Source organism: Onychostoma macrolepis, unplaced genomic scaffold (genome assembly GCF_012432095.1).
Source record: "Onychostoma macrolepis isolate SWU-2019 unplaced genomic scaffold, ASM1243209v1 Scaffold2, whole genome shotgun sequence".
NCBI classification, from domain to species: domain Eukaryota; kingdom Metazoa; phylum Chordata; class Actinopteri; order Cypriniformes; family Cyprinidae; genus Onychostoma; species Onychostoma macrolepis.
The window spans coordinates 185,442-207,640 of record NW_026704708.1 but is presented as its reverse complement, the minus strand read 5'-3'; the positions used below and the strand labels follow the sequence as shown (position 1 = coordinate 207,640).

Sequence of the window (22,199 nt, the reverse complement as noted above, 5' to 3'; positions counted from 1 at the left end):
ACTATCTTTGTATTTAGAAAAAGTATTTAGCTACCACTTGTAGTACACTTGAGTGTACTAGTGTATGAAAGATGGGTTCAAGTGTACTACAAGCGGTAACTAAATACATTTTTTAAATACAAAGATAGCATGTTTTTTGGGTGATTTGTTTTTCACTTTACAAATATTTTACAGTGTGTCATATATAATCTTACCACAGTGTCTCCAGTTTACAGTCAGGATCCTGTAGTACATCAGAGAGCAGATTCACTGATTCTCCGAGTTCATTCACAGACAGATCCAGGTGTCTCAGGTGTGAGGGGTTTGATCTCAGAGCTGAAGCCAGAGCAGCACAACCTTCATCTGTGACGCCACAATAATCCAACCTGTAGAGAACAATGACACACTCTGAATTGTAGTTGAAGTGTCTGTAGTTTGTTATTGACTCTGGTCTCAGAGCAGGAGAGGAGATATAATAACAAGTAAGGCTGTAACAATATACCGGTATGACGGTTTATCATGGTTTGAAAGTGCACGGTTATCATACCGTAAACATTTGCATATCTACTAGGGGTGTGACGAGACACTTATCCCACGAAAACGAGACACGAGACTGGGTTCACGAGAACGAGACGAGATTTTTAGACTTAAAAAATAAATAATAATAATAATAATTCTCAATGATGAAATATATAGGGAAAAATTATATTTTATTCAACTGAAAAACACAAAAAATTTAGGTGCATTAATTCATGAAATTAAACTTCTATTTTAATGAATTATATGGAGTAATAAACATGTAAACTAGAGCTGCACGATTCTGGATAAATTGAGAATCACAATTTGTTTTAAAATAAATTGCAGATCACGATTCTGAAAAAAAAAAGAAAATTTGAAAACTAAAAATAATGTAGTTTACTAGTGTTTCTGACAAAATGTTCATTGCTTAAGTCTTTTACTGAGACACTGACACCATTGATTTTTTTTTTTTTGTTCAAATGAATGTATATTTATAGTGTTCTCAGTTCATAAAGACTTGTTTCACAATTGAAATCTTCTGAATTAAAGGTCCCATGACATGCTGCTTTTTGGATGCTTTTATATAGGCCTAAGTGGTCCCTAGTACTGTATCTGAAGTCTCTTTCCGAAATTCAGCCTTGATGCACAATTTCAGCCACTACGAGCCAGTCCCAGAATGAGCTTTCCTTAGGACGTGCCATTTCTGTGTCTGTAGCTTTAAATGCTAATGAGGAGGAGAGAGGCGGGGCAAGGTGGAGGGTGGGGGTGTGGCCTTAACCAGCTTGCGCTACCATGCGCTAATGTTGACAGTGGATGTGTCGCAATGGCTCGTAGACACACAGTCGTTCAAGCTTTTCAGTTTGACCCAGAATCTGATCTGGATGGAGAAGCACCGGATGAAGAAGCTGCAACTCAGTGGCTACAGCAGGACATCTCTGAATGGTTAATTTAAAATATTGTGTCTGGATACGGTACTTTAGTTGGTTTGTTTAGGTATGTTGTTACAGTTATTATCATGTAGCTAATGCTAGCCATAGGCTCGGATGAAGGAACTAAAAAAATACTTCGGTGTTCATTTGTACATCCAAACACTGAGCAACTGCCATGCTTCGCTCGTTTGCAAGCCGTGATGTCTCTCGAGGAAAAAAAAATATTGCGCTTGTCTCGCACGGTAGTAGCTCATTTTCTCATGGACGGGCAAAGCAGAGAAAGGGGAGGTAACCTTTCCCCGTATGACGACATAAAGGGAAGATTCCAGATTGGGCATCTGAGCTTTCATTTTCTCAAAGGCGAAACAGGAGACCCAGGGCTCGGTTTACACCTGTCGCCATTTCTAGCCACTGGGGGACCATAGGCAGGCTAGGGGAACTCATATTAATGTTAAAAAATCTCAAAGTGAAATTTTCATGCCATGGGACCTTTAATGATTCAATGTCAAATACATTTTTTAAACAATAAGGGTTACAATACAAGTGTTAAGACACTTTCAATTTGATCGCAACTGTAGACAATAAGTGTTTATATCCAAACTATAAACTTTTATCCCAGTAGGCCTACTTCTGTTATTTAAATGTCTGTAACACAGAAATAATGATGTGTGGTTGAAAAGACTGTTTTGTGTTGCTCTTTCTGAATCAGCAGCGGCATGAATGCAGATTTGAATGTCTTTAAGACGCTTACGATGTGAAACAGGTGTTAGTGGAGTTGTTAGTGTGAACAGAGCATGTTTTGTCGCCACCCATATCAGTGAATAACAGCATTCACATCGGAAGCGTGATGATGGCGACCCTCTGATTCATTAACATGGGCAGAGACAAACGTGCTTCTCACGATCCACCGACAATCGTGATGTTAAACAGACGTAATAGACATAGCTGAATCATTGTCATTCAGGAATAAGCTCGTGTGGGTGTTTGAATCAAGATCGTAATTTTTTTAACGATTAATGGTGCAGCTCTGATGTAAACACTGCAAAATGTTTTGCGAGGATATTGTGACGTTCTCGCGAGGCCAGTCGGATCTCACGAGACACATCTGATCTCGCGAGATCTCGTGCCACGATCTCGTCACATCCCTAATATCTACTGTAAAAAATAAATAAACTACTTAATAATGTACTTAAAGTGCTCTATTTTCACGCACTAATTTTGTACTTAATATACTAAAAATTATCCTTTAGTACTTCTTAAGGTCAACTTAAGATCATCTAAGTGCTATTTTGAGACACCATGAATATGAACTAAAATGCACTTTTAACATACTATCTTTGTATTTAGAAAAAGTATTTAGCTACCACTTGTAGTACACTTGAGTGTACTAGTGTATGAAAGATGGGTTCAAGTGTACTACATTATGGAAGTGCACTTGTTTTTCACCTGGGATATGCAACTTATTTTCACTCAGCTACTTCACTCTGCATTCACTTGGCTGCTTACACATCCCCGCCAAAAAAAAAAAAAAAAAAAGTTAAAATCTGCAGTATGGGAATACTTAGGATATATATATAAAAAAAAATGAACACGGGGTTGTCCTTGAGCACGGATCCAATTTGCAAAAAATGTGGACGCAAAGTGGCTGCAAAAGCATCTAGCACGTTCGTTCATATTCGCGGACACCATCCCTACGTGCAGATGAAGGTGCGTCGCATTTATAACAAGTTAAAAATTAAGGTCGTATGATTTCCGTGATGCAGAGGGAATCCCGGTGCAGTCGTGAACATGGAATTTACAGTATAACGAGGATGTCACGTAAAACACGCAAACTGATGGATGCATGAATCAAAAGTAGATATGATGTGTGTATGTGAAGCGCAAAGATACTGCTATATAAATAATCTGCTTGTTTCTGTATGTCTCTGAGTGGCGCCGTTTTATCTGACTGTACACTGAAGTACGCATGACACTAATTGTGTTTTCAGCATCTAAATAAACATGAACATCAGCAGAGCTGCTCTGAGAGAAAACAAACATTTCCTAGTTTTGAGACAAAAAAAAAACAATGTCAAATACACTCTGAAACTCGAAAGGTCTGCTACAGCCCGTCAAAATAAAAGTTCGATTTAACTTGAAATTATGACAAATATATTAGTATTGTACAATGTACTTTAAACTTATAACAACAACAATAATATTCTTTCTAATAATTAATTTATTTATTCATTATCTTTTAGGAATATCACGTTTGTCCATGCTAGATTTTTGACTTTCATGAGCTGTAAGATCTAATCATCAAAATTAAAACTTAAAAAAAAAAAAAAAACTTTTGAAATGTTTTACTTTACATGTAATAAATCTAGAATATATGAAAGTTTCACTGTTTGAAATAAGTTACAATAATTTTTTACTTTTTCACAATATTCACATTTTTTGAGATGCACCTGTACATGGTATGACATTTTATTTACAAGTGTTTGAATGTTTTCTGTTTTCTTTCATATAAACACCTCTCTGAGCTAATATACAATGGAATAAATGAGAAGAAATGCAGATTTGTACTCAGGTTGGTCTCCTCAAAAGCCCACTGTCCTTACTCTCACACTTATCTGACTGGTTTCTTTAGTAATTTTGTCTGCTAACAGTCAAGCCTTTGCTAACAAGACGGCTATTAGCACTTAGTGTAAACAGACAATCAATTTAAAGGTTTTGTTAATGCAAAAACCAGTTTAACATGAACACAGAAGTCCACACATGTACAAGAAACAAAGCCACACAATGTTTTACTTTCTGTATCTCTGTATCTTGATTGACAGTTGTCTCATCCAATCAGTAGTAAGTATTCCATTCACAAACAATACACAATTGTTACATTTTGTCTGACTTCTCATTGTTTTCAGACTTTTTTTGGGTGATTTGTTTTTCACGTCACAAATATTTTACAGTGTGTCATATATAATCTTACCACAGTGTCTCCAGTTTACAGTCAGGATCCTGTAGTACATCAGAGAGCAGATTCACTGATTCTCCGAGTTCATTCACAGACAGATCCAGGTGTCTCAGGTGTGAGGGGTTTGATCTCAGAGCTGAAGCCAGAGCAGCACAACCTTCATCTGTGACGCCACAATCACTCAAACTGTAGAGAACAATGACACACTCTGAATTGTAGTTGAAGTGTCTGTAGTTTGTTATTGACTCTGGTCTCAGAGCAGGAGAGGAGATATAATGACAAGTAAGGCTGTAACAATATACCGGTATGACGGTTTATCATGGTTTGAACGTGCACGGTTATCATACCGTAAACATTTGCATATCTACTAGGGGTGTGACGAGACACTTATCACACGAAAACGAGACACGACACTGGGTTCACGAGAACGAGACGAGATTTTAGACTTAAAAATAAAATAAAAATAATAATAATTCTCAATGATGAAATATATAGGGAAAAAGAGTCTTTTATTCAACTGAAAAACACAATGCAAAAAATTTAGGTGCATTAATTTATGAAATTAAACTTCTATTTTAATGAATTATATGGAGTAATAAACATGTAAACTAGAGCTGCACGATTCTGGATAAATTGAGAATCACAATTTGTTTTAAAATAAATTGCAGATCACGATTCTGAAAAAAAAAAGAAAATTTGAAAACTAAAAATAATGTAGTTTACTAGTGTTTCTGACAAAATGTTCATTGCTTAAGTCTTTTACTGAGACACTGACACCATTGATTTTTTTTTTTTTTGTTCAAATGAATGTATATTTATAGTGTTCTCAGTTCATAAAGACTTGTTTCACAATTGAAATCTTCTGAATTAAAGGTCCCATGACATGCTGCTTTTTGGATGCTTTTATATAGGCCTAAGTGGTCCCTAGTACTGTATCTGAAGTCTCTTTCCCGAAATTCAGCCTTGATGCACAATTTCAGCCACTACGAGCCAGTCCCAGAATGAGCTTTCCTTAGGACGTGCCATTTCTGTGTCTGTAGCTTTAAATGCTAATGAGGAGGAGAGAGGTGGGGCAAGGTGGAGGGAGGGGGTGTGGCCTTAACCAGCTTGCGCTACCATGCGCTAATGTTGACAGTGGATGTGTCGCAATGGCTCGTAGACACACAGTCGTTCAAGCTTTTCAGTTTGACCCAGAATCTGATCTGGATGGAGAAGCACCGGATGAAGAAGCTGCAACTCAGCGGCTACAGCAGGACATCTCTGAATGGTTAATTTAAAATATTGTGTCTGGATACGGTACTTTAGTTGGTTTGTTTAGGTATGTTGTTACAGTTATTATCATGTAGCTAATGCTAGCCATAGGCTCGGATGAAGGAACTAAAAAAATACTTCGGTGTTCATTTGTACATCCAAACACAGCAACTGCCATGCTTCGCTCGTTTGCAAGCCGTGATGTCTCGAGGAAAAAAATATTGCGCTTGTCTCGCACGGTAGTAGCTCATTTTCTCATGGACGGGCAAAGCAGAGAAAGGGAGGTAACCTTTCCCGTATGACGACATAAAGGGAAGATTCCAGATTGGGCATCTGAGCTTTCATTTTCTCAAAGGCGAAACAGGAGACCCAGGGCTCGGTTTACACCTGTCGCCATTTCTAGCCACTGGGGACCATAGGCAGGCTAGGGAACTCATATTAATGTTAAAAATCTCAAAGTGAAATTTTCATGCCATGGGACCTTTAATGATTCAATGTCAAATACATTTTTAAACAATAAGGGTTACAATACAAGTGTTAAGACACTTTCAATTTGATCGCAACTGTAGACAATAAGTGTTTATATCCAAACTATAAACTTTATCCCAGTAGGCCTACTTCTGTTATTTAAATGTCTGTAACACAGAAATAATGATGTGTGGTTGAAAAGACTGTTTTGTGTTGCTCTTTCTGAATCAGCAGCGGCATGAATGCAGATTTGAATGTCTTTAAGACGCCACGATGTGAAACAGGTGTTAGTGGAGTTGTTAGTGTGAACAGAGCATGTTTTGTCGCCACCCATATCAGTGAATAACAGCATTCACATCGGAAGCGTGATGATGGCCGACCCTCTGATTCATTAACATGGGCAGAGACAAAACGTGCTTCTCACGATCCACCGACAATCGTGATGTTAAACAGACGTAATAGACATAGCTGAATCATTGTCATTCAGGAATAAGCTCGTGTGGGTGTTTGAATCAAGATCGTAATTTTTAACGATTAATGGTGCAGCTCTGATGTAAACACTGCAAAATGTTTTGCGAGGATATTGTGACGTTCTCGCGAGGCCAGTCGGATCTCACGAGACACATCTGATCTCGCGAGATCTCGTGCCACGATCTCGTCACATCCCTAATATCTACTGTAAAAATAAATAAACTATTAATAATGTACTTAAGTGCTCTATTTTCACGCACTAATTTTGTACTTAATATACTAAAAATTATCCTTTAGTACTTCTTAAGGTCAACTTAAGATCATCTAAGTGCTATTTTGAGACACCATGAATATGAACTAAAATGCACTTTTAACATACTATCTTTGTATTTAGAAAAAGTATTTAGCTACCACTTGTAGTACACTTGAGTGTACTAGTGTATGAAAGAGGGGTTCAAGTGTACTACAAGCGGTAACTAAATATATTTTTTAAATACAAAGATAGCATGTTAAAAGTGTTTTAGTTCATATTCATGGTGTCTCAAAATAGCACTTAGATGATCTTAAGTTGACCTTAAGAAGTACTAAAGGATCATTTTTAGTATATTAAGTACAAAATTAGTGCGTGAAAATAGAGCACTTTAAGTACATTATGGAAGTGCACTTGTTTTTCACCTGGGATATGCAACTTATTTTCACTCAGCTACTTCAACGGGGTTGTCCTTGAGGACGGATCCAATTTGCAAAAAATATGGACGCAAAGTGGCTGCAAAAGCATCTAGCACGTTCGTTCATATTCGCGGACACCATCCCTCCGTGCAGATAGGGTGACCACCCGTCCCACGTATCGCGTGCACGCACAGCGTTTGAAGAATAATTCATGCGTTCCGCAAATTGAGACCGCGTCACGCATAATCAATGCTTGCTCAAAAAAAAAAAGTTGGTCACTCTATATCCTCGAGCCCTAGGCAGCCAAACGAACATTACTTGACAGTTCAGCACGCTACTGTTGCCACACCCACCACCCCTCAGTTGAACTGCTGACTAGGTCGTTGTCAACTTTTTTGTTGTTGTCATGACAGCGCACGCACGTGCATACCAGACACACTGGGAAGGAACTTTTAGATGCGCGCTTTCCAAATCGAAAAATGGAGAAAGAGACTGAGTCTGAGGCACTGCCATCATCAATTAAAAAGAGAAGGTGTGGGTACAAGAAAGACTGGGAAAATTAATATTTGTGGCTGAAAGGTGTTGAGGGGATACCGAGAGGGCTTTTGTGACCTTTGCAAAACGTCCTTCTCAATCGGACATGGAGGAATATGATCTCAAACGACACAGACTCACGGAGACTCACAAGAAACGTGTCCAACAGAAAGAGACATCCAAATCTATGGATGCTTTTCTCCGACCTAAAAACGACTTTCTAGCTGACAAAGTGACTGCTGCAGAGGTGACGAGTGTGTATCACACTGTCCAACACGCTACATCATATCGAGCAGGAGATTGTGGCACAAAGCTAGCCCCAACGATTTATCCGGACTCGGACATTGCCAAGAGGATGGCCTGTGGTCGGACGAAGGCAGAAGCCATTGTCACGGATGTGCTTGCTCCTGCCTCCGTCGAAGATTGCTTGAAAGTCCTCAGAAGACCACTGAATGAGCAACGAGAGGCAACAACCAAAGGTAAAGTAAAAGTTATGTTCATGGATGTAACATTGTTGTGTGTTAGCTATTTGTCTAACGTTAGCTAGCTAATGTTAGCTAATCATCTTCTTCTACTGGTATGTTAAAAGTCAACTTTTCCTTCAGTTCACTGAAATTGCATCAGTAGCTAACGTTAGCTAACATAATGCTGCTCATCCGTGCCTTCGTGAAACCAGGCTCTGTGTATCCTTACATGATTGTGAGCAACATTTCACTATTCGTTATCTCCCAAACTAAACAAACAAAAGCAACTATAATTTTTGAAAAGGTATAAATATTTCTATAGATAATATTTATATAAAATCAATAATGATCAAAACAGTAAAGCAGTATCTTGTATTTTTTATAATAATCTGTTTTTAGAGAATCTCTTTTAAGTTCATCCCATCTGTGTGTGTGTCTCCACAGCCCACACGCCATTCTTCTCAGTGGCTTCAGATGCCTCCAATCATGGGACCACCAAGCTCTTCCCACTGTCAGTGCGTTACTGGACGCCAGACTTGGGAGTACAGACGAAGGTCCTTGATTTCTATGATGACAGTGATGAAACATCTGCTGCGATCCACAACCAGATAGTCACCAAGCTGGAGGAACGGACTGGGACTAGACATGATATCTGCGTATTCCGCTGACAATGCTAGTCTGAATTACAGGAGATACAACTCTGTCTTCCAGAAACTGAAAGAGAACAACAATTGCATTTTGAAGGCAAACTGTGTGGCCCACATCGTTCACAACAGTGCAAAACACGCAGGAGATCGGCTAAATATCGACATCGAAAATGTCGTCAACAAGACCTTTAGCCACTTCTCCTCATCTGCCAAACGCATTGAGGAACTTAAGTCAATTCACACCTTTGTGGAGATAGAGTACCAGTCCCTGCTTAGACATGTGCCCACAAGATGGCTGAGCTTGTGGCCTGCAGTGAAGAGGCTTCACGACAGCTGGGCTACTATCAAGACCTACTTTCTCTCATTGGGAGAGGACCAGTGCCCAAAATCACTATGGCAGCTGTTCAAGGATGACCAGGATGGTGAGGGCAACCCCCTTGATCTACAGGTAATTAATTTTAATTGCACTCAACTTTTTTTTTTCATCTAAATGTTATTACATGAAACAGGGATTAGTGAAATGATGATAATGCAAACAGTGCCAGCACACAGGATCATTGACTCTCCTTACTTCTTTTAGGTTTACCTGTCCTTCCTCAGCAATGCGCTGAAGATTTTCCACGACACTGTGCTGGTGCTGGAGCGAGAAGATGGGACTGTCTGTGAGCTCTACGATATGATGTTCACTCTAAAACCAAGCTACAGCAACGACAGAGTGATGGTTTCTTTGGGGCCCAGACGGTGTACTCCTCCAGCAGTTTCCAGACAGACAGGCAGCTGTGCTCAGAGAGGACATGTGCAACTTCTACCAGTCCTCTCTCACCTACCTGGAGCAGCTATGACTTCTCAGACTCCAACTACCAGAAGAAAGTGGCTAGCCTGGCACTAAAGAAGAGCCCATTCAACTTCTCCCATCTCTGTGAAGCTGTAGAGGTCCTGCAGCTAAGCAAGAAGTTGGACATGGATGCGCTATATGATGAGTATTGTGTCGTTCTGCCACACCAACAGGCCATCGTGCAGTCTGGAGCTACAGTCGTGGAGAAGTGGGCCACCTTACTCAAGCACACACACACACCAAACATGACAGCATTAGCTTCTTTCCTTTTGAGTGTACCAATCACCAATGCTTCAGTGGAGAGGGTCTTTTCACTGATGACAGGATGCTGGACGGACACAAGGAACAGATGTTCGGTAAACCTCATCAAGTCAGAAATCCAGGTGAAGAGCAACTTCACATTGAGTTGCAAGGACTTCTACACTTATGTAGTGAAAGAGAAGGTTCTCCTCAATGCTGTACGATCCAACAAGAAATACAAGTTCAAGAAGAAACCTGAAGGTAAAAAACCTAGTTATGTAAGACTCCATTTGTCTAAGATGAAGTTTGATTGATTTTGAACATTGGTGGACTGTCTACAGGGGTGCAAATGTGTCACTTTTAGGAAACTGTAGCATCAGAACGAGTCAGACAAAACTAAGATTCGATCAGGACATCGAAACATGAGGAGCCGAAATTCCAGGAGAACATGACAACGTCGTAAAGATGCCTATCTCCGACCTCTGGAGCAAGCCTAACCAACAAGCCTCTTCCAGAACAGTTTGCAACATTAAGACAAAAGAACACTTATTGATAAGTGTTCAACGCAGGAAGGAGATCGTCAAATTTGGGGTAAATAATCAAGATTAATGGTCAAAGAGATGGCCATCACATGTGTTCCACGAGAGAAATCACAAGCTTCTTTAGATTGACTTTCCCCCACACATACAAGACAAAGACTGAAACTGAAATTCCTTTGTCCAAAGAACATGTCTTTTGGCCTACATAGAATTACACAGAGACTTTCTTTTTCATATGCATATAAAATCATCCTAAAAGGAACTTTTCTAGGCATAACACTATATTATGTATGTAACCACACATTAGACTATCATGTTTTAAGCACATATTATGTATGTCTTTCTAATAACTATTGAATGACTTTAAGGTTAGTCGTGTTTGGTATGTATGAGTTTGACATTTCTAGCTTGAAACGTTTTTTCCAACTGATTCTTTGTCAAATGTATCATATTCTGGTTATAGAAATCACATCCAAAATTATACTTTGCAAGAGTGTGTAAAATTCAGACCATGTGACTGATAACATGCTGATTTATGATGGAAGGAACAACCCTAGCTAAGATAATAGCCTATCTAATTGGTCAAGACACCAGATGGGATGTGTCCAGAAGCCGAGTTTAAAACCTCAGGACAACATAAATTCTTCCCTTCTTCTCTCTCATCCTTCTCTTCTTCTTCTCGCCACCGCGTTTTGACGCTGTTTTAGCGCTCTTTGAGCGTGCTCTGGCCTACAGGCCAGTTGCTACTTAACACCACGATGAGAAGAAAAACCACCTAGTCTCGTTACTCATTTTATTCTTTTACTTTAGTTTCTTTTCTTTCCGTTGAGTCTCGTGTTCAAAAGTTAAGTTTGCCGCAAAGTCCAGCTCCGACCCGCTTCAAACTTCAACCAGCAACTGACTCCGCGACCATCCTCAGCCAACGCCCAACCATTGGCTTCCCAAGACATCACTTCAAAGACTACTGAACTTCCAGCCAATCACCAACTCGAAAACCCCTTTCCTGTAACGACGACGACAGAAGGAATCCCTGTAACACAAGGCAACGCAAGTAAAACAACTCCAGATTCTAACTGAACTGGTGCATTTAATATAAGTTTTAGCCTCATTGAGAAACTCAATGCGAGGGTTAATTAAGTGATTGATGGGTTGTTCAGGTCTATGCGATAGCACATATTGCTATAAACTTGGGATTTCACTTTCTCATTCTCTAAACTCATCCTTTCTCTCTTTCTGCAACGTGTGAACGTGTGAATGTGTGTGTTCATGTTAGATTAGTTTATGTCTTAGGTTTATATAAATAAACTCGTATTTATATTGAAAAGAGAAGTATCTTGTGTTTTGTGCTTACAAGTTAATGTCTTAATCTGCCGATCTTGTTACTGTGCTTATTAATAGTGTTTTCACTATATTTTGGATTTTAATATCCAGTGCAGAATTAATGTTATACGGCTCGTTCAGTGAATCGCTGCCGACTCGGTGATCAGCCGCAAAACAGCGATTCTGTTCAAATTCCCTATAAAATCATAAATGATTCCCTTTGAGCTAAATTAAATTATATTTATGTATCAAACCCTACAAAACAGTAGCCTTTTAGGTCAAAATATGTCATTGTTTTGCATAGGATTGTATCTTGGCACCTTTTTGTATTGTTGTCACCTTGTGATGGTGATGGGTTTGCACTCCTCTGTCTATACTGGAAAACCATTTGGAAGCTTATCATAAAAATGAATGTTGCTTTAATTCTGTCTCTTATCTTTCTTCCTTATTTGATTCAGATGCTGGTGAAAAGGTTTGAGTCCTAAAGGTGTCCCCAAAGTCCTAAAGGTGTCCCCAGAACACTGAACAGTTTTTTTTTCCTGCGCCTGCCTTTACTAACATGCAAGTTCACCATCCTTCCTCCCCCTTCTCGTTCCGTGAACCTCTGGAGTTGTGAGTTTTTTAACTGTTCCTGTGGTGTTGAGCAACTACAATTCCTGTTAATCCTATAATTTTATATTATAATTTATTTAAAGTGAATAAATTGTAATGAAAAATAAATAAAATTAAATAGCTAAAGTAAATCGTAAGTGGAAGTGCATCTGTCAATTCATTGAATGTTCAAAATATTATGAATCTTTATTTAGAAAAAAAATACACATTGGTTGGCCTATTCATGAGCATAAATCAGCAATTACACATGTTTAGGGGAATAGGGCATTATTAATATACCATGTAAGGTGGTATGTGCTAGAAATGGGTAAACCACTATCAGTGAGTCTGCCCGTGGGGTGGGGGCACCGCCGCGCCAGGCAGTGTCCCACATTGTCCCTCGGAAACATACCCCTTGTCCCCCCTTGGGCTTATTAGCAGGTGGTCACCCTATGTGCAGATGAAGGTGCGTCGCATTTATAACAAGTAAAAAATTAAGGCCGTATGATTTCCGTGATGCAGAGGGAATCCCGGTGCAGTCGTGAACATGGAATTTACAGTATAACGAGGATGTCACGTAAAACACGCAAACTGATGGATGCATGAATCAAAAGTAGATATGATGTGTGTATGTGAAGCGCAAAGATACTGCTATATAAATAATCTGCTTGTTTCTGTATGTCTCTGAGTGGCGCCGTTTTATCTGACTGTACACTGAAGTACGCATGACACTAATTGTGTTTTCAGCATCTAAATAAACATGAACATCAGCAGAGCTGCTCTGAGAGAAAACAAACATTTCCTAGTTTTGAGACAAAAAAAAAACAATGTCAAATACACTCTGAAACTCGAAAGGTCTGCTACAGCCCGTCAAAATAAAAGTTCGATTTAACTTGAAATTATGACAAATATATTAGTATTGTACAATGTACTTTAAACTTATAACAACAACAATAATATTCTTTCTAATAATTAATTAATTTATTCATTATTTTTAAGGAATATCACGTTTGTCCATGCTAGATTTTTGACTTTCATGAGCTGTAAGATCTAATCATCAAAATTAAAACTTAAAAAAAAAAAAAAAACTTGAAATGTTTTACTTTACATGTAATAAATCTAGAATATATGAAAGTTTCACTGTTTGAAATAAGTTACAATAAAAAAAATTAACTTTTTTCACAATATTCAAATTTTTTGAGATGCACCTGTACATGTAAGACATTTTATTTACAAGTGTTTGAATATTTTCTGTTTTCTTTAATATAAACACCTCTCTGAGCTAATATACAATGGAATAAATGAGAAGAAATGCAGATTTGTACTCGGGTTGGCATTTAATTTTGGTTGTTTTACTTTCTGTATCTTTGTATCTTGATTGACAGTTGTCTCATCCAATCAATATTAAGTATTACATTCACAAACAATACACAATTGTTACATTTTGTCTGACTTCTCATTGTTTTCAGACTTTTTGGGTGATTTGTTTTTCACTTTACAAATATTTTACAGTGTGTCATATATAATCTTACCACAGTTTCTCCAGTTTACAGTCAGGATCCTGTAGTACATCAGAGAGAATATTCACTGATTCTCCGAGTTTATTCTCAGACAGATCCAGGTGTCTCAGGTGTGAGGGGTTTGATCTCAGAGCTGAAGCCAGAGCAGCACAACCTTCATCTGTGACGCCACAATCACTCAAACTGTAGAGAACAATGACACAATGTGAATTGTATTTGAAGTGTCTGTAGTTTGTTATTGAATCTGGTCTCAGAGCAGGAGAGGAGATATAATGACAAGCATTGCCACAAACTGCTGCTAATAGAATGAGATTTATGCATGTTGATGCTCAATGGTTCTGTTTGAAACGGTCATGTGCTTCAGGACTGAACAGACACACAAAGCTGAATGTGAGATATTGTTTCATAGTGATATAAGGACGGATCTGTCTGGAGAAACAATCACTTGCTCCTCTAATAAACACCTACAGGAGGACATTTGCTTCACAGGAGCAATGTGTTCCTCATTACATCTCATTTATTAACTTCTGTGATCAAACACATCATTGTGTCATTTTTGGCAGCTTATAAAATAACCAGAAATCACTAAATCACACATTAGTATCTGAACATTCAGGTTAAATCTGTATGACATCTGCGAGAACACAGTGAGCTCATGGGATTTCAGAAAAAGTGGAAAATAAGCTCTTACACAGAGATGGGCAGGTGAAGGATTATTAATCAAACTAGCAGAAGCAACTGAAGCTCCAGTAAATGTTTGGTGGATCAAAACAGGAGCAAGAGCTCATGATGTGATGAAGATGAATGAAATGAACTTCATCTTCAGTCATTTGTGCTGAGATTTAGTGTGTCTAGTCATAATTTACATTAAAGGACACATTTTACTGCAGGGTTGCTGCAGGATTTTTAAGCTCAAATTTAAGACTTTTTAAGACCTTTTTTAAGACCTGCACAAATAAAATTAATACCATATGAGCAGGGTAGGGCAATGTCTATGGTAAACTGTAAAATGAATGTAAAAAGCATGATTTACAGTTCAGATAGAAGTTTTCACAAAACAAAACGTTTTATAAAATTATACACTTCACATTTCAGCCTTTAAACCATTTTTTAAGAAAATGAATGAGTCAAAAGTATTAATTATATTAATTTAAACAATTATCAATAAATTATTATATGTGACCCTGGACCACAAAACCAGTCTTAAGTCGCTGGGGTATATTTGTAGCAATAGCCAACAATACATTGTATGGGTCAAAATTATTGATTTTTCTTTTATGCCAAAAATCATTAGGATATTAAGTAAAGACCATGTTCCATGAAGATATTTTGTACATTTCCTACTGTAAATATATCAAAAGTACATTTTTGATTAGTAATATGCATTGCTAAGAACTTCATTTGGACAACTTTAAAGGCGATTTTCTCAATATTTCGATTTTTTTTGCACCCTCAGATTCCAGATTTTCAAATGTTTTTTGGGACAGCACCATCTGTTCCAACAGAGGAGACCTGATTCAAACATCAAACATACAGCACATCAGACGTGAAGCGTCTGCAGCTAATTAACTGAAGTCTCGCACAGACACAAGTCTTCTTTCCAAGAAAACTGAATTTTAAACCAGAATACATTGAATATTGAAATAAATTAGGTTAAATATTTCAAGAGGGTTACCAACGGGTATGTTTAGGGTTAGGAGTTGGTTAGGACAAAAATTAAGTGTATACAATTAAATAACTACATAATTCCTTAAAAATAATAATATACAGAATTGAATACCAAGTGCTATAAAATAGTATGAGCCACTAATATTTAGTCATTTAGCAGATGCTTTTATCCAAAGCGACTTACAAATGAGGACAATGGAAGCAATCAAAATCAACAAAAGAGCAATGATATGCAAGTGCTAGAACAAGTCTCATTTAGCCTAACGCAGTACATGTAGCAAGAGATTTTTTTTTAAATTATATAATAAATAAAAAGAAAGCATAGAATAGAAAAAGAATAGAGCAAGCTAGTGTTAGAGGCCTTTTTTGCTTTTGTTAATTGTATAATAAATAAAAAGAAAACAGAATACAAAAAGATTAGAAAAGCTAGTAGGGTTGTTCCGATTCCGATACTAGTATCGGAAATTCCACCGATACCACAAAAAAATCTGGCATCGGTATCGGCGAGTACTTGAATCCATGTACCGATCCAATACCATTCTTAAACAAGATCTATAGTTATGCGCGCTAGCTTTGCTTAACGCTGCAAAACGGAAATCAATTCTTCTTCGCTGCTCAGAATGCAAACACAGGAAGTTGTGCACAAGCAACCACTATTTAGAGCAGCAAAGAATAAATACAAACGTGGTAGCACATTGCCAGTAAATCACTCGCATATGCCACTAAATCTTCACCCTGGGCGACTAAATAGTGTATAATATTAGCCACTGGCTAATAAATGCTCAGATTATACTCGCCAGTGTGTGAGTTGGAGGCTATGTATAAGTTTAGCACAGATATATTTTGACTCGCTGAGCACTCTGACTGAGCACTTCAGAGTTTCACTCTCAGTCAAGCGATCTGGACTATTTTTCAATGCATCTGAATGAATGCGCAGCGCACCTGTATAGTTGTTATTCGATCTCGTCATCAATGTTCGCGGCGGCCATGTTGTTGACATAGAAACCACGGCAACTGTCAGTCTGTCAATTGACAAGCGAGGCAGCTTCGGTATTATCCATGGTATTATCGCTGTATTTTTTTTTAAACAGCGCGATGGTGTGTTGTGTAATACACGGCTGTTCTAACAGCAGCAATAAGAACCCGGAGTTACCGTAAGCTCTAGTGTGAAGTGCACGACTCTCCGTCGCTTTGCTTTTTCCTCACACGCAAAGAGAGAGAGAGAGAGTCTTACATGTAGCGTCAATTCTGCTTGGTATGTAAACGATAGTCTTTGTTGTATTTTCCTGTAAGAATAACGGAGTTCCTTTTGAATTCTTCAACTTTTAAGAACTGCCGGGTTCTCCGGTAGTAGGCGGGCTAATCGTGGCGACAATCTCATTGGCTGGTGCTCACCTATAATCGTCCCTGGTTTGATTTCAGCAAATCAGTTCAAGCGAACGAGACAACGTGATTAATATTCATGAACCCAGCAGCTCGTTAATCCTTAGTGCGTTTTATATTGTTCTTAGTAGAATTCATAGTATGATTATTATCTTATTAGTATTATTGATAGTTTCCCCCCCATTTTTTAGAGAAACACTGAATGACCAAAAAAGCACCACCACCAACCAGTTCAGTTAAAATGACTGTATTCATGGTTAGCAAGTTTTAATTCTAATTGCTTAAGTTATATCATTAAATAATACTCGATTATCATAATACATTTATAATGCTTGACTGACTGATGTTAAGAGTGTACTTTTAGATATTTAAATAGATGTGCCATTTTCCAAACATTATATATTATATTTTTTTGTTTACTCGCCAGATTATCTATCTATCTCTATCTATGGTGAAGCACACCATAAAATAATTGTATCTATTCATACAGGTCTAGTAGTACATACAGCTGTATAACCAGATAAACACCCAGGTATCGGATCAGTACTGGTATCGGCCGATACCCTGAGCCTAGGTATCGGAATCGGTATCGGGAAGGGAAAAAGGGTATCGGAACATCTCTAAAAGCTAGTGTTAGTTTTTCTTTCTTTTTTTTAATTTTATTTTTTTAAAGAATAGAATTAGAATAGAGAGAGGCGTGACGTTCTTCATTCTCTCTTACATTCTTTTTGGCTCATTAAAAATTAATCTTGCTGCCACAAAAAATAAAAAATAAAATAAAATAATTAAAAAAACAAACAAACAAACTATAGGGTCCTAGAAATCCAGTTCTGAAACTACAGCCTCCGGCTACTCACAACAACAGTCTTATTGAACATGCAGTTTCCTTCTCTGCCAGCAGGAGGCGCTTTCGAACTGTTTCCGCGGTAACAGCAGAACACAAAGCAGCGCAGCACCGGACTTTGAAACGTGCAGCGCTCATATTTTATTTATAGCCTTTTGAAGTTTAATCTTCACATTAAACTGTATCTCGATTCTGGTCTGTACCCAAATTTAAGACCTCTTGAAATCATAATTAAGACCTTTTAAGACTTTTTAAGGACCCGCGGGAACCCTGTACTGAAGACAAAGACATGAGACAATCAGAGAGATAATCTTACCACAGTTTCTCCAGTTTACAGCGAGGATCCTCCAGTACATCAGACAGCAGATTCACTGAATCTCCTAGTTTATTCAGAGACAGATCCAGGTGTCTCAGGTGTGAGGGGTTTGATCTCAGAGCTGAAGCCAGAGCAGCACAACCTTCATCTGTGACGCCACAATCACTCAACCTGTAGAGAACAATGACACACTCTTCACTCTCAGATCAGATCAGTTTAGCTGTGAATACATTACTAAAAATAATGTACAAACACAAAACACAAATAAACATGTTTGATGGATCATTGGACTGAGATCTAAAATGTCACAGAACAAAAACATGAGCTTCATTTAGGAAAGATAAATAATATTACTTTGTTGCACAATGTCAGTGGTTTAATAGGGATGTGATTTTTCTGTATAAATACGGATTTCCGTATTTTCCGACCTCTGAGGGACGACCCATGTGATTCGCGTAGATCCGAGTTTTTTGGGATCTACCAAAATTTGGGATTTGGGAAAAATGTTTTTTTTTTTTTTTTTTTTATCATTTTAACAATGCATGAATGAAAGTGATAAAGTGAGTGAAGACATTTAAAATGATTTCTATTTAATAAATGCATTAACAAATTTAATTAATATATTTGATAAATGCAAATAAATGCTGTTCATTCAACTTTATTTTTCAGGATTTTTGATAAATATAAAGTGTATCACCATTTCCACACAAAATATGAAGCAGCAAAATTGTTTTTAACATTGATAATAATCAGAAATGTTTCTTGAGTCAAATAAATTGTAATGATTTCTAAAAGATCATGTGACACTGAAAACTGGAGTAATGAAGAAAAAAATTCTGCTTTGCATCACAGAAATAACATTACATTTTATATATTAAAACGTAAAACTTCTTTGCTTTTAAATTTGTAATAATATTTCACTGCATTACTGTTTTTTTTTTAAACTTTATTTTGATCAAATAAAAACTTGAGCACAAGATATTTATTTCAAAATCATTAATAACTAATGTTTCCAAACTTTTGGCTGGTACTTCAATAATAATAACAATTCTATATACTTTACTATAATGTATTAGAGTAATTTATTATAATATATTATATTGTTAACATGATTATTAAATGCTGCTTTTTATTTTTTTACAGGACAATAGTATGTAATATTACAATATAAGATATATCTTTTAATGTGCTGAAATATACATGTTTAATAATAAGCGCGGGGGGCGTGACTTGTGGGCGTGGTCAATTTTTCCTTCTTTTTTGTCTCTAGCTGATCACATGCCTGCGATAAAGATCCTCTGAAGACAAGATGCTGTGCCAAGCTGTGGAAAAAACAGTCTTTGCATTGCCTTCCTTCTGATCCCAATGTTAGGAAAGAGTGAATGAACTTTATTTTTAAAGACGATGTTGTGCCGACTATATTGGATCCGATGTGGCACCACAAAAGTGTGAGTAACTGTTTTTATTACATGATGATCACTATTGCTTTGTCTCTTCTTACAGATCGTTTGATATGTATTGATTATTTGTGTGTTTTTGACCTAAATCACAGCAGCGTGTGAAGAACAGACTGTCAAACACACAACTATTAACCAATCACAGCAATGGGTGTTTACTTCTGAGTCTACAATCCTCCACGCCCAGTGCCCTAGGCGAGATTTTAAATCCATATTTTTTCCAAATTTCAAAACATATAACATAACATACTAATAAGTATTAACATAAGTAGTAAATAAATTGTGATAATAAATAAACAAATTTGACTTACGGTCACCTGAAGAATCGCACAAAAGTTAAATTAGAAATTAAAGTGCAAATCAACAAAAAAAAGTGCAAAAAACTATTATTATATTTTCAGAATTACAGAACAGTTTCAAAACTGAACACTCCTGGATTTCTTTGCAGCAAAGTCATCAATGACTGCATCAAATGACAAATTCTGAGAAACATCATTATTGATGCTGATGACAGCAAGTCCACTGAGACGCTCTCGGGCCATGGTAGACCTCAAGTAGGTTTTAATCAGCTTGAGCTTCGAAAAGCTCCTCTCTGCAGCTCAATAGTTTCAAAAGACATTTAGTGCACTTTTTGGTGAATTAAAAGCAAGCAGTAATTTAACTGAAATTAAAACAACACTACAGAAGCTTAAATTTATTTTAAAGAAAATAAAGTAAAATTAAATAAGCGTTTAACTCAAGCAAAAACGTTCCACTGTTTCAGTGTTGCTGGTTAAGATGTTCTAAAAAGGCTATTAAATACTGCATAAACATCATGGGCTGATGATACACAGTGATTAACTTGTGATTCTTACCCAGGCCAGTTTTTCAAAAAGTGGACCTTTTTCAGTTCCCACCCATTTTGGCATTTAATTTTTAGGTTCAAATACTATATTGCTCTTTTTTCTGCTCCTCTACTTTGCGTTGCTTCCTGTCTTGTGCCTCTGATAATTTTCCTTTTTCACTCATTTTTTAGAAATTATACTTTCAGAGCACAAAAATGACAAAACTATTTTAACTGTGTGCGCCATGCATAATTAATGCTTTATGATGATGTATTATACAGGTGCTGGTCATATAATTAGAATATCATCAAAAAGTTGATTTATTTCACTAATTCCATTCAAAAAGTGAAGCTTGTATATTATATTCATTCATTACACACAGACTGACATATTTCAAATGTTTATTTTAATTTTGATGATTATAACTGACAACTAAGGAAAATCCCAAATTCAGTATCTCAGAAAATTAGAATATTACTTAAGACCAATACAAAGAAAGGATTTTTAGAAATCTTGGCCAACTGAAAAGTATGAACATGAAAAGTATGAGCATGTACAGCACTCAATACTTAGTTGTGGCTCCTTTTGCCTGAATTACTGCAGCAATGCGGCGTGGCATGGAGTCGATCAGTCTGTGGCACTGCTCAGGTGTTATGAGAGCCCAGGTTGCTCTGATAGTGGCCTTCAGCTCTTCTGCATTGTTGGGTCTGGCGTCTCGCATCTTCCTCTTCACAATACCACATAGATTTTCTATGGGTTTAAGGTCAGGCGAGTTTGCTGGCCAATTAAGAACAGGGATACCATGGTCCTTAAACCAGATACTGGTTGCTTTGGCAGTGTGGGCAGGTGCCAAGTCCTGTTGGAAAATGAAATCTGCATCTCCATAAAGTTGGTCAGCAGCAGGAAGCATGAAGTGCTCTAAAACTTCCTGGTATACGGCTGCGTTGACCTTGGACCTCAGAAAACACAGTGGACCAACACCAGCAGATGACATGGCAGCCCAAACCATCACTGACTGTGGAAACTTTACACTGGACCTCAAGCAACGTGGATTGTGTGCCTCTCCTGTCTTCCTCCAGACTCTGGGACCCTGATTTCCGTAGGAAATGCTAAATTTACTTTCATCAGAGAACATAACTTTGGACCATTCAGCAGCAGTCCAGTCCTTTTTGTCTTTAGCCCAGGCGAGACGCTTCTGACGTTGTCTGTTGTTCAAGAGTGGCTTGACACAAGGAATGCGACAGCTGAAACCCATGTCTTGCATACGTCTGTGCGTAGTGGTTCTTGAAGCACTGACTCCAGCTGCAGTCCACTTTTTGTGAATCTCCCCCACATTTTTGAATGGGTTTTGTTTCACAATCCTCTCCAGGGTGCGGTTAACTCTATTGCTTGTACACTTTTTTCTACCACATCTTTTCCTTCCCTTCGCCTCTCTATTAATGTGCTTGGACACAGAGCTCTGTGAACAGCCAGCCTCTTTTGCAATGACCTTTGTGTCTTGCCCTCCTTGTGCAACGTGTCAATGGTCGTCTTTTGGACAACTGTCAAGTCAGCAGTCTTCCCCATGATTGTGTAGCCTACAGAACTAGACTGAGAGACCATTTAAAGGCCTTTGCAGGTGTTTTGAGTTAATTAGCTGATTAGAGTGTGGCACCAGGTGTCTTCAATATTGAACCTTTTCACTGATACTGAATTTGGGATTTTCCTTAGTTTCCTTAGTAGTTATAATCATCAAAATTAAAAGAAATAAACATGTGAAATATATCAGTCTGTGTGTA

The 22,199-nt window shown here is 37.6% G+C and overlaps 1 protein-coding gene across 3 annotated transcripts in view; it reads right to left on the bottom strand.

Moving 5' to 3' along the window:
* The window catches only part of LOC131535239 (NACHT, LRR and PYD domains-containing protein 3-like), a 52,494-nt gene that overhangs the window by 8,618 nt on the left and 21,677 nt on the right, over positions 1 to 22,199 (bottom strand). For all 3 annotated transcript variants that reach the window (XM_058768189.1, XM_058768191.1, XM_058768190.1), the window contains 4 exons: positions 18,141 to 18,311; positions 13,942 to 14,112; positions 4,396 to 4,566; positions 195 to 365 (listed from right to left, as the gene is read on the bottom strand). In XM_058768189.1, coding sequence (XP_058624172.1) covers positions 195 to 365; positions 4,396 to 4,566; positions 13,942 to 14,112; positions 18,141 to 18,311 — 684 coding nt within the window. The remainder of the gene's footprint in view (positions 1 to 194; positions 366 to 4,395; positions 4,567 to 13,941; positions 14,113 to 18,140; positions 18,312 to 22,199) is intronic.